The 13,296-nt window shown below is 27.3% G+C and overlaps 1 protein-coding gene across 1 annotated transcript; it reads right to left on the reverse strand.

Annotated features, from left to right (window-relative positions):
• Positions 1-341: 341 nt before the first annotated feature.
• On the reverse strand, positions 342-11,524 carry LOC122270678 (astacin-like metalloprotease toxin 5). Its single transcript, XM_087167866.1, has 6 exons — positions 11,411-11,524; positions 9,845-9,906; positions 6,555-6,636; positions 4,778-4,904; positions 3,313-3,488; positions 342-666 (listed from the first exon to the last, which is right to left on the reverse strand). Exons 1-6 carry the CDS (start codon positions 11,490-11,492, stop codon positions 446-448), a joined length of 750 nt encoding a protein of 249 aa, XP_087023992.1. The 5' UTR covers positions 11,493-11,524; the 3' UTR covers positions 342-445.
• Positions 11,525-13,296: the final 1,772 nt, after the last annotated feature.

Genomic DNA, 13,296 nt, shown 5'->3' on the forward strand with positions numbered 1-13,296 from the left:
TATATGCCTGTACCAGCGACGATTGTCTTTCATATTTCTGCCATCTGTATAAAAAAAAAATTTTTAAATTTTAAATATCTAATTCAAAAAAATCTCAGGTTTTATTTACTTTTAAAAAAAGGTTTTCAGTGTGCTTAACTAGAATTACAAAATTTATGAGGCTTTAATTATGTTTTACATAGAATGTGACTATTTTTGAGTACTTTATTTTGCGTTAGGGTGAAAAGGATATTTATAATCAAGTAAACGTTTGTTTGAAGCAATCAGTAAGACTTCTTTACTTTCGATTACAATGGATGCGCATCTTAATTGGTAAGTAATAAAACAGTATAATAATTAAATAAATTTCAAAGATAAATTTATTTCATTAGTCATATTAAGTTTATTAGTTCATTTAGTTATTAATCATATCGTGTTAACAATCGTAATATTGTTTCGATACAAACTAAGCACAGTTGTACATTTTCTTGACTCTTTCGATATCACTTTCAGTCATTCCTGGTTTCTCGAAAGGTTCTTTCAATGGATGTCCATTTATGGCTTCCATGGTTTGCTTTGAATTTTTGGACATGGATACGTTACCATAGTGCATAATTGAGTCATAGTCGTAGGCGTTGTACAAGATATTTTGGTGTGGAGCAATCTTCATGAAATTGTGTTCATCACCTGAGTGGTAAAAACATTTCCTTAATGAGATTTGCTTTAGAAAGTATATCTATATAACTGAAGTATATCTATATAAAAGTAAATGAAAGTATATCTATATAAATATGACTATTGAAAGCATGAAAAACTAAAAGTGTAGAAAGTAACTAAAAACAAAATTACACAAAATCAGCCTTATATGTTATTCTTTTAAGTTTCATTTGCGAGTGTGATTAAATAACATAACACTTCAAATATAATCATTGTTTTGCTTAATGAAAAGACTGAATTTTAAATCTGAAAAGTTTAAATCTCCCTCCCAAAAAAAGGAAGAAGAAAAACGCGATCCCTTGCTTTTTTAAACTATTTAAACTGAAATAGTAATACTGCTTCCCTTTAAAATATTAGAAGCCCTAATTATTAAGAAACATCTTAAATTGGTTTCGCTAAAATGCTTCAACCCGTTTGTAAACACCACTTTTGTATTGCTAGGTAGAATCTCATAAATCATATGAAATTGTCTGATTTCTTTTTAACAATCGAAATTGTATTTAAGTTTTAGTGTTAACCATTCTGCTTTTTTTATTTATACAGTACAAAAAGATTTAAAAACATAAATTAGCATTAAGAGAGATTTTATGGAACGCCAGTTTGAGTATTAAAATCAAGATTAGAAATTAACAAAACAATGTGTTGCGCTAATTTTTTTTCTATGAGTATACATTTTGCAATAATCTGTATTTTATAGCTTGTTGTTTGGTTGTGAAATAGAATACATTTTTACGCAATTTTTCGAAATTTTTTAATTAATTTTAATAGTGAAAAATGAGTCTCATATTGCCGAATGGGAAATAAAAGATACGAAGTACTGGATTATTTTGTCGCCTCGTGATTTGATACTTAAACCTCTTTAATTCATTTCTCACTGTAACAATTTCTCAAAATTGAGCAAAAATGTGACAAAATAACTCCGAAACAATTAGTAGTCAAATTTACAAACCACATATTCAACTCACATACTCAAATTTACAAACCACCTATTCAAACCACATAGTCAAATTTACAAACCACATATTCAAACCACATAGTCAAATTTACAAACCACAAGTTCAAACAGCATATAATGCAAAGCGAAATGTGTGTGAAGGGCGAAATGTGTGAGAAAGATGCCTCTTTGCAGCAGACAGGATTCGAATAAATGACCTCCGTGTTCGTAGTGGGATAGTCCAGCCATCAAAGTTGTATATCCCAGACCAGGCAGAGTTTGGAATCTTTATAAAGACTCAATGACGCATCATTCCATACTAATTTCAAATTTCAAGAAGCAAAGGTTGTAATTTAGAAAATATGGTCCCATTGGCTTAGTTTTACATATTTCGCTGTATCGTAAAATCTTTTTCAGCGAGCTTAATGTATCTCATGATATATCATTAAGGTGATCACTATATAAAGCTTTATACTCCCCCTGGACTGGTGTGTCCAACTATGGTGATCACAGCATGTACCACGGACTCGGAGGTCCTAGGTTTGAATGCTGCCGACAGCCATCCAACTCTCTCTCTCTCTCTCTTACACATTTCTGACTCATATTTCTTTCTCGCACATATGAGTTATTTAAACTTCTTTTCACATACAGAGAAAATTAAATTCAGCGCTTTTTTCCAGAATTACGCTGGACTATTATATGTGCATAGATAATGTTCAATGCAATCAAAAATTACATCGAGTAATTATTTTATGTACTTAAAATTAAATACTAACAGATTATTTTTAAAAAAAATTAAAGCCTATTTCTAGAATTTAGTTTCATTTGAATAAGGAAATATAAAATTGGCAAATTTCACTCTTAATTAAAAATATCACTTGCACATATTTCATCCATCATAAGCAACTGTCACAGATCCCAGGCAAATACAAGATGAAGTAAGTTCTATTATGCATAAACAGATTTAACTCTTTCTCTGTTGGCGTCATATTTCATAAGTTCGACGTTTTTGTGGCCATATAGTATGCATCGTATGCTATGCAACGAAGAGAAAAATAGCATCATTCAAATTGAATTCGTCGCTACTTATACCTCTCTTTAAATCGGGAGATTTTTATATTTCTAAATATTGCTAGTAGATGGTGCAACTAGTAGCAGTTTCTTCCCAATTTTCGCAGTGAGATTTCCCGCCTTGCACTGAAATCAGAATCATTTTGTACTTTCTGCAATTTTACTTTCAGTAGTGTTACCGTTGCATATTAACTGCAATAAATTATTTCAGTTTAGTGATAAACGTAATTTTTAAGCTCTGACGCGTAAGACTGATTGTGAAGCTGTTTAAACTGTGAGTTAGGAAAATTATTTTCTAAAATATTTTTACCTTATTTTTGTAATCAGATATTTATCTTAAACACCTTGCAACAACAGAGTTATAAAGATGTTATCCCAGTGTATTTTTTCAATATAAAACTTGAGTGCGTAGCAGAGAAAACTGAAAATCAGTGGATGAGACATCACATATTTCACCACTAATTGGTCAAGCAAAAATATACTTTCTAACAAAATTATTTGTCTTTTTCAAATTTAGGATAGAACATATATTAATTTTTAGCAATAAAAGAATGCACTTTTGGATCTGAAATTCGACAGAGAAGAGATTAAGCAAGTGATGAAGCACTCACCTTCTCGTACGTTTTCTTTGTAAACGATTAAATAATCATCTCTGTCTGATCTGTTATGTTCGTGGTAGAATCCAAGGGCATGTCCTAATTCGTGAATAACTGTCCCTAAAAACCAACAGCGGCCACCTAAATTTATTTGCTGTTTGCCACCGATTCTACCGACTTGCGAATCGCACCTGTTAAGAGATTTTATATTTTTAAGAATCACATGAACATATTAATTTTCATTTCAATATTCTTTTCTTTTTTTCAGCACAAATTTAATGGTGTATCTTGTTATCCCCTCCCAATTGCAAATCGAAACGCTATTTAATTTAGTATAATTGGAGTATTTTTTAACTAAAATCACACAAGTTTATTTTTTGACTTAACATTTCATTATGTAGCATTTTATTAATATTCTTATTTTGTGTGTTTTGTAATCTAAGTTATTAGTGAAATTTTTAAAAACAGCATCATCTTCACTTATCATTATATCCTTTTCGAATCATTAATAAAAACGAAATCTAATATTACTGCCTCGTAATTGATTATTTTATAAAATTATCAAATTCAGGCACATGGTCAAGACTAAAAATTGAAAATCGAAATCATGCAACAAAAATCAGTTTATTTTTAAAATCGAAGAGTGCCTATCCTCATAAATAGAATGAATACTTTACAAATGAGGGACTTTCCTTTTTCTCTGCCAGGTTTTAAATGACTAGAACAGTTTTATTTTGTATAATTAAAACTATCATGAGTATATTTTCATTCAGAATACTGAATTTTATTATATATTTAATATTTTCAGTCCCATTAAGGAAGTTATTGTTTATTAAATCTGTAATTCATAAAAAGATAAAAAAATGTTTTTTTCTTTAAATTGTGCGATATATACTGATGCATTATGTGAGTAATAATATGAAAGGAAAGTTAAATTGTAAGAAGACGGGGGTTCAAAGCTTTTAAGTTCTTAAGAATATAATTGCGTTTATCTCAAGTTCTTAATCAAATCCAACTGAGAAAAAATGTATGGTCAAAACTACTAGAACATAATAAAATATACAGTGTTTCTGGATCTATAGAGACATCAAAAGTGAAACACTGTGGTAAAGGATTTTGAAAACTTAACAATGAACAATAGTTTAATAATATGTGATAAAGTTTGCTTAATGTGGTACAATTTCGTAATTTTATTGTGATAACTAGAGCAAAGCATAAAATATTTATTTGGTTAAATTTACTTTTTCCTTTTGTGATTTTTATTAAATGTGAGGGAATAAGGACTAAAATTTTGAAAACCAGAATTTCCGGTAAACCGTTACCATATGAACGGGAAAATTTCTAAATTAATTGCTTAAATACAGTTTACTTTGGTTTTATTATCAAGAATTTTCTCTATGCATACTAAATGAGTTAATTTTGAGTTATTTTTTTAATTATGGAAAATGGTATATTTTTTGTTTGGAAAAAAAATAATTACTTATCGGCTGGTGCCCATTTGAGTTCAACGTAGTCTTCCTCATTAGTCCTTTCGACAAATCGGACGCAGGTTTTTGTGTGATATTCTTCAAATGCTTCTTTTATGGGTGTTTGTGCATCTATTTGACCTTGATAAATAAGAAAGAGAAATAAATATTCGAAATGAATTTTGATTTAAGAACTTATGAAATTATTATTTCTTATCATTTTTAATTACTTACTGAAAGAGAAAAAAATAATTTATTCTTAAAGACAGATACTTACTTACCAACTTTAGTTGCTAGTTGGTCACTTGCAGTAGAAACTGATGCTTTTGGCAACATTGCTATAAATGGCTGCATATCTCTGAAAAACTTTCTCATTTTTGACCCACAATAAGTATTGGGTCATAAGGAAATGTTTAACACAATACACTATACAGTAGGAAAAATTAATAAAATAGACACAAGGAAGCCAGTGACGTTCAATATGTTCTGACACCGTTCAAAAACAAACAAAATGATTTAATCTGCTTCAATTTGTAGAAAAGATAGGAAATTTTCTATTTTTCTCTTTTTGTAATAAACAAACTATTTTGTGTTTAATTAAAAATGCTTAGATAACATACTATTCAATTTGATACAAAATTCCTTCTAACGCTTCAACGAGTGTATGTTTTATCGCAACTTTCTCATGCAAAATAATAATAAATAAAATATACATTATGTAATAAAATATGAAATAAAATATACATTTAGAAATTGAAAATCTTATTGGTATATTTTAAGCAGAACGATCAAAGTAGATCCTGAACGATTCCAGTATGAAGTGTCAAACGAATGCTTACTTTTCAAGAGTTGAGAATTTGGTGTGTGCTCAAAAATCTCCATATCACAGAACTGTCTCACTTTAAACAAACCATGATAGAATGTGCTAAACACGGTAGGAGTTGAACAACGTAGTTCCAATGGAAAGAGGGTCGCAATATAGGGAAATCTACTCTAGCATGGTATCGACAAGGGGGACTGAAGCACTCTTAAGGACTAGTACCTAATGTTGATTGGAAGGGCACAGAGCTGAAATAGAAACCACTACCAAAAACACGAGGCCTCCAGCATCATCAAATACAGCAGATGTGGTAATCGTGTGGGGTTTGATGGTAGCAAGTAGGCCCAAAGCATTCATCAAGCAAAATAAAGCGAAATAGCCTGCACGAGGAGCAGAGAAGACGATTGTGGCTATATATTAACACGAAAATTGTAATTTAGTACCCATCGTGACTTAGAATGAACACAGCAGTGTTAAATAGAGCTTTAAATAATATTTCATTTATTTTCAGTAAAAACTGAAAAATTATTTTAAAAATTACAAAACTTTTTTTGTGACCTTAAAATTGTAAAAAAAGTTCCAATTGCAGTTTTTTTTTTTTGTTTTTGTTTTCTGCAACTAAGTCTTAACAAGCAAATGCTTGATAAAGCTCATACAATTTTATTCCTCTTCTCTTGATAAATTTTAAATAAAGTAATACTTAGAATAAAAACAAGGATCTTAAAAGGAAAACAAAGGCACAAGTATTTGAAAAGAAATTAAATTCGTAAAAAGTATAGTAAATACATTAAATAAATTAGAATATATAAAATTACTCGTACAGTAATTACACTTTAGTTAAATCAGCAATTTTCAAATTATATTTTTCAGCAATACATACGCGTAGTTGGTAAATGAAGTAACTTAAAACTTAGTAAGAAATTAGTAATTAATCTTAGAAAAAAATCTCTTATTAATAATTATATTCTTACTCAAAGTATGATCAATGACGTAAGGCACAACTGCATTTGGCCATCTGAAATGGTTTCCAACAATAGCATTTCGATCGTCATCCTATGTAGAATTATTAATTTCAAAATAGTATATTTATAAAACATAAATCAAATATATAATTAACAATACATGAAAAAAATTGCAATTTCAAAAGGAACTCAGTGTTAAATGAGAATATTCAAATCTTAAATGATATTAAAATGAGAATATGAATAATTTGAATAATTCTCTTAAATAGCAAAATCTCTGGAAATGCGGAGTTCTTTTAATTTTCATTCCTCAGAAATAGTCTGACCGATTTCCATAATATTTTTGATCTTGACACTTAAAATTACACTTTTTATAAAAAATAATTTACATTTGAAACTTTTTTCACCATTCTTATCCTAGATAAACTTATGAGACCATATTTTTGAAATTTCTGCTACACCCATTTTTCAAATATTGAAAATCTAGTCAAAAAAAAGCACGCCTATTCAGATAACCGTACATTAATTTATGTATCATGGACTGAAATTCTTGGTAAAACAAGTACGGTAATTTTGATTTTAAAAAAATTATTACTCTTTTCGGTATTTGAACTAGATTCTGCATAAACTAATTTGTATATTTCAAGCCCTCTCTTTAAATCATTAAAAATTACATCTTTGTTTGTTAATTTTCGAATCACAATAATGAAAGTTATAAAAGTTTTATTCTAGCATAATTTAAATTTCACTTTCAGATACCTAAATCTCTTAACAAAGGTTTTAATTTTAGTTCGCGCCTACTTCAATGATCTTCAATAAAAAATAACTTAGAAAGCTAAGCTAATCAATTAGATTTAATTATTGGCATTATATTTTTACTATCATTATGTTAAATTAATAAGTATCAAAATTAAATGTCTATTATGTTACGAATTTTTAAATTCTAATAACATATAACAATTACATACGAGTTTTTGTACTGGTTTTAATATTTAAGCACCTTTTTTAAGGAAACAACGGAAATTAAAAGGGAAATTTTTAAATTCTTTTTTACTTAATCCAAAATAATAAAAAATTCTATGATTTATAATTTTTTTGACTTTATTTTTAAAGGAATTAATTTAAAGGAATTTCTATCTTCCCATTGATATATGTTATTTCCTATTGATATATGATATTTCCAATTGGTAACCTCAGAAAAATCAAATTTCGCATATAAATATAAATAGCCTCAAATATCTATTTATAAAAGCATTCCACATTGTTTAATAAAAATAAAAGAATCCCTTATGACTCATTTTTTATTCGAAATCATGCGTTTCGATACACTAATATCACAACAAGCAGTTTTTCAATGAATATTTCAGTAAAACAATCCCTTACAATCTTTAAAATAACTATACGAAGTTTGATTCAAACTTTTTGAAAAATTAGTAAGGAAAATGTTAGATTTGATAATCAAAATAAAAAATGAAAATCTGTACAAAAAATATTTTATTGAAATAAAATTATCCAATTAAAGCCAAAACTGCAATGTTATTTTTAAACTAATGTTGCAAACCAACAAAAAATGTCGATACCTAAAAATGTCTATACCAATAGCCAAACATCTTTTTTTTCTCTTTTCAATCAAAAAACATTTTCTCTCCAAATTTCAATAATTTTTAAGGTTATAGTCCCCTTATTAGCTACGCTATTATCAATATCTTAAATTAGATATCTTACGGGCATGAAAGCTTTGAAAATTTTTCTACTTATGATTAGAACAAAAGTTTGTAGTTTTTCGCCCACATCATAAAAGATTCCAGATCAAATTACGGTAAAAATTACTGGAGTTCAGATGTTGGTAATTTACTGTAAAATTAAATTTTTACAGTAAATTACCAACATTTAACATTTTACGAAAGAAAAATCTGATATACCGTAATCTTTACGGCAATAATTTCCTTAAAATCACTTTAAATTAACGGTACTGTAAAAATTACCATATAATTTTTCACGGAAAGAGTGGATTTCACGATAAAATGGATTTTAGAATGATGCATCTAAAGGTCCGGTACTTTATAGCGCAATTTGATCTGAAATTTTGTTTCATAGTACTTTTACTCAACACTTTGTTCCAACCAATTCAAAATCAAGCTTGCTTAAATGGTGGTTTGATTATTAAGATGCGTTTTCTGCCATGAGGAATTAATTTTTCTACTTTTTTTTGTAAAGCTCTGAATGCGATTTAAGAATAACTGCTTTTTTGTTTGCTGAGCAAGTTTTTTTTTCTAAAAATTATTAAATTTTTAGTTTTTGACTTTAAGTTATCTAGAACCAATATAAAGTTAACTTATTCAGCAAACAAATATAAATGATACCACAAATTTAAATTTCAAATCTTAAAGTTTTCTGCCAAGAGGAATATTTTCTTTCGCTTCTTTGTAAAGCTCTAATTGCGATTTAAGAATAATTCTTTTTTTTTGTGTGCTTTGCATGTAATTTTTTAGGAGATATTGCAATGATCTTTAAGAGATTGCTCTTATTTGGTATACTTATTAACGAATTTCATTTTTAAAAAAATAAATGTCCAGTCTTTAACTTTAAATCAACTTAAACCAATATTAAGTTAACGTTTTCAATTTTAAAAAAAAATATCACCTCAAATTTAAATTCCAAATCTTAAAGTTTCTGAATTTTAAAATAGATTGCATCAAAAAACTTTAAAAAGAAGCGAATCCAGCAAACAAAATAAAACATCTTTCTAAAAATCAATTCAATAATTATGCAGGGAAAGAGACTTTTTGCAAGTGTGTTTTAAAATGAACGGCGTAAAAGCTTTCGATTGACTTAACTAGAAGGAAATTAAATTATATGTATTTTTACTTTTTTCAATTAAGATATTGTAGACTCTGTTTAAAATTTTTAATTTGCTGCAAATTAAGGCATATATTTTTTGCCTATCAGAAAAAGTGCTAAAATGATATGTTGTTCAATCTTTTGAATCATCTATTATGGCCTTTATGTCAATCCAAATTTCAGGAGGAAAGATTTGAATCATAACTACAAAAGTTTTTTTTAATTAAAATTCTACAGTTAATAGCATTTTCATTAAGTTTCGCCACGAATGTAATTTCACTCAGATTTGAAATATTATTTGATAAATATAGTACTTTTTTTCTAGATACTTCACGTCAATCAAAAGCTTCGTTTATTAATCTAACTTATCACAGCATTTTATTGATTTTTTTCAGACTTATCAACTGATATTATCTGCAATTAATAGAAGTATTGTTTAATAGGAAATTAATACTTACAAAAACAATTCCTCTCATATCACCATCGAACAATTCAGGATTGAATAGAGCATTTCTCGCCCCTAAAATATTAAATTTATGAAATTAATAATCAGTTTTCATTGTTTAATTCCCGTTTCACCGAGTAAAGAAAAACATGTTATGCTCTTTCTAATCTTTAAAATATTAAATTTAAGAAATTGACAATCAGTTTTCATTGCTTAATTCCCGTTTCACCAAGTAAAGAATAACATGTTATGTTTTTTCTAATCTTTAAAATGTTAAATTTAAGAAATTAACAATCAGTTTTCGTTGTTTAATTCCCGTTTCACCGAGTAAAGAAAAACATGTTATGCTTTTTCTAATCTTTAAAATATTAAATTTGAGAAATTAACAATCAGTTTTCATTGTTTAATTCCCGTTTCACCGAGAGAAAATATTTTTATAATCCTTTTACTGCATATGGGTTTTGACCTACTTTTTCTTATGCTGCATTTAAAACTCCCTTTAAGGTAGAAATATTCTACTGAATGGAATGATGCATGTGACGAGTATGACGTAACAAATTTTGGATGGTTATTATTTTAATTTAATTGAAACAAACGATGAAATTTTTTTAATTTGCTTTAAGAAGGAATCTTTACAGTCCATTATTTTAAATTTTAAATTATTTAAAAATGTACTAATACAATTTAATTTCGAAAACTGTTTCTTATTTGCACATAAGAAGTATTATATCAATAAATAAACATAAAAATGTTAAATATATAAGAATTATAAATATAATTTTTCAAAAAAAAATAAAAATTATCAAAATAATTTTTATTAAAATAATTTATTTTATCATGAATTTATGCGTGGTTTTTGTGAAATACTAATTAGAAAATACTACTTAAAGGATACTTATGAGCACACTGTGAAAACTTTCGTATTAAATTATGGTAAAAAGTGGAACTCAGGAAACCGGTACTTTTTATCTTAAAAATTTATTTTAACCAGAAGAAGGAACTAAAAACTCTAATGCGTCATGTTGTAATGTTAGAAACAAAAAATCTAATATACCGTTTTTTTTTACTCTAATAATTACCATAAAATCATAACTAAATTAATATAAATTACTAAATAACACTGTAAAAATTGCGGTATTTTACGGTTAATGAATTTTACTATAAAATGTATTTTACGGTAAAATGGATCTTGCGGATGATGTACCCAAAGTGCTGGTACTTTATACCGTAATACCCCCAAGAGTTTTTTACAGTATACTAACAATGTATGTTTTTACAAAATACTAAAATAATAAAAGACGAAAATAATATTTAAGAACGGAGGAAATAATATTTAAGAATATTACGGCATCTCATGTTAGACTTGTATTCATTTTTATTTAAAATTTAAATTTTTTTCTAGACATTTAAAAAAGGCTACCTTAGAGAAGAATCGTTGGAAATTTTTAACTATGAACTTATGAAAATTATGAGTTTTAGTTGCCTTTTACTTTCACATTAAAAGACGTTAACATTAAATAAAGTATATTACAAAAATATTTTTATAACGTTTTCTATCTTTAAATAAACTTAATATTACCTTCTCTTTCTTCAGGACTTAGCTGAATGTCACCAGCTAAAGCAACAGACAGCAAACTAACTAGGAAGATACTAGTCTTCATATCTGTAAATTTAAGATATTCTAAGCAATTTCTGGAAACTATTAATTTGAATAACTAGGGTTAGCCTCTTTTAAACGTCCTCTTATCAAATGGTTATGGGAAAAACCTGCTGCTAGTGATTAAGAAAACATTTTTATTGAAGGTGTTTTCTTTATTTATCAAGTAAATAATAATAAAAACACGATAGTAAAATAAATTTCGCAAATTTTATTTGATATGATATAGAATGCGTAATTCAGTTTTTTTTTCACGCTTAACTCAAACAGATAACTTTGATCAGATAACAGTTTTGATGATTATTGTGATTTTTTTAATTTAAAATAAAACCGATAAATACAAATGTAAGAAATTATTTATATCTTTTATTATTTATAGGTTTTGTTTCACTTAATTTTGTAAATTTTAACTCCTTCTTAATTGACTGCTTTGGATTTATTTACTTTTGTATTCCCTTTTACAATTACTGTGCACATAAAATTTATTTTTCAACTTTTTTCAAATCATCCATTATTACTATGCCACTACTCAATATGACTGTTTCTATAAATATTTAGATTTCCAAATTATCCTCTATCACAAGTTACTGTCGTTAAAGATAAATAACAATGTACCGCAAGGTTGGAAGGATACACTTGCTTTCAAAATTATAATTCCTCACTTACCAATGTTATTTTGCTTACAATATGATGGTCTCTTTCAAATATTGCATCTGGTTAACTGGCAGCAAGATTGCAAAACAAAAAGCTTGTATTGCAAAAAACTTCAATTCTAATTTGCCTCTTTATGGAGTACTGGTTTTTTCATTTCTTTTTCAGGTTTAGAAAGGTAAGAATTACATGTACTTTCCAGGTAATGAACAAACACTCAGTATTCGTTGCACTTTTTTTTAAAATTTGATAAGCTATTGCCTGGAATTCTATATTAATGTTTATTTTAAAACCAAGCACTATTGCCCGTTATGAGCTTGCCTGAGATTTCTTAGACTGATGTTTTAATACTACGCGAAAGAAAATTTCACTTAGATATTTCTAAATTCCAACGTTAGTGCTTAAAGCCATAAATGCATAACTTATTGTTGATGAAGAAGAAACTTATTTATTGATGTGCTAGTTATTTCCCCTAAAAAATTGTCTCCGTTTACTCCTTATTAAAAGTTTTTTCATTAATGCATTGTATTTTTTTATTTTAAAAATATGAAAGAGCAAATTTAACTAAATATATAATGATCTAAAGTAAAAATGTATAATAATGTAAAGTAAAAATGTATAATAATGTTAGAAGTTAACAAAGTATTTTTCATCATCTAAAATTAACAAAAATTGAATACTGCTGAAAAGGAAACTCAGAAATTTGAAAAATATTGAATTTTTTATCAACATTCTAACAAACAAATGCAGTTAAGTGTGTTTTTTTCCTTAAGAATTACCCATCTAAACTCCAACTTATTGAAATTTATTATATTTAGTAAAAAGTACGAAACTAAAAAGTCAATTTAACCGAACAGATAGTTTTCATGCCTTGCTAAGGTATCATGATAAAATTGCCAATTTTTTTACCAACTTTTGCTGTTTATTATTAAGCTATAATTTCACAAAAATCATAACCGAAACACTTCGATAAAAATAACTAAGATTTTTAGTGCTTCCATAATGCCAGAAACACATTAAATTTCTCCATATTCTTGATTTATTCACTATACATTTTCTCAGTTTTGGGATAAAGACCAGTGAAGACCGAAGCCAGAGATAGATTGGTATTCGTCTCCTGTTTTCAATGAGTACATTGTAAAAACTGTGGTTTAATA

This window comes from Parasteatoda tepidariorum, chromosome 7, assembly GCF_982258835.1.
Source record: "Parasteatoda tepidariorum strain Cologne lab strain chromosome 7, Ptep-v5.0, whole genome shotgun sequence".
Taxonomy (NCBI): domain Eukaryota; kingdom Metazoa; phylum Arthropoda; class Arachnida; order Araneae; family Theridiidae; genus Parasteatoda; species Parasteatoda tepidariorum.

Excerpts from the sequence above, each read along its gene's own strand:
- LOC122270678 (XM_087167866.1), bottom strand. The coding sequence starts at position 11,492 with ATGAAGACTAGTATCTTCCTAGTTAGTTTGCTGTCTGTTGCTTTAGCT. Across the intron at positions 6,637-9,844 it reads ATATGAGAGGAATTGTTTTT|GATGACGATCGAAATGCTAT; the intron begins GTAAGTATTAAT and ends AATTCTACATAG. Across the intron at positions 667-3,312 it reads CAAAGAAAACGTACGAGAAG|GTGATGAACACAATTTCATG; the intron begins GTGAGTGCTTCA and ends TTTACCACTCAG.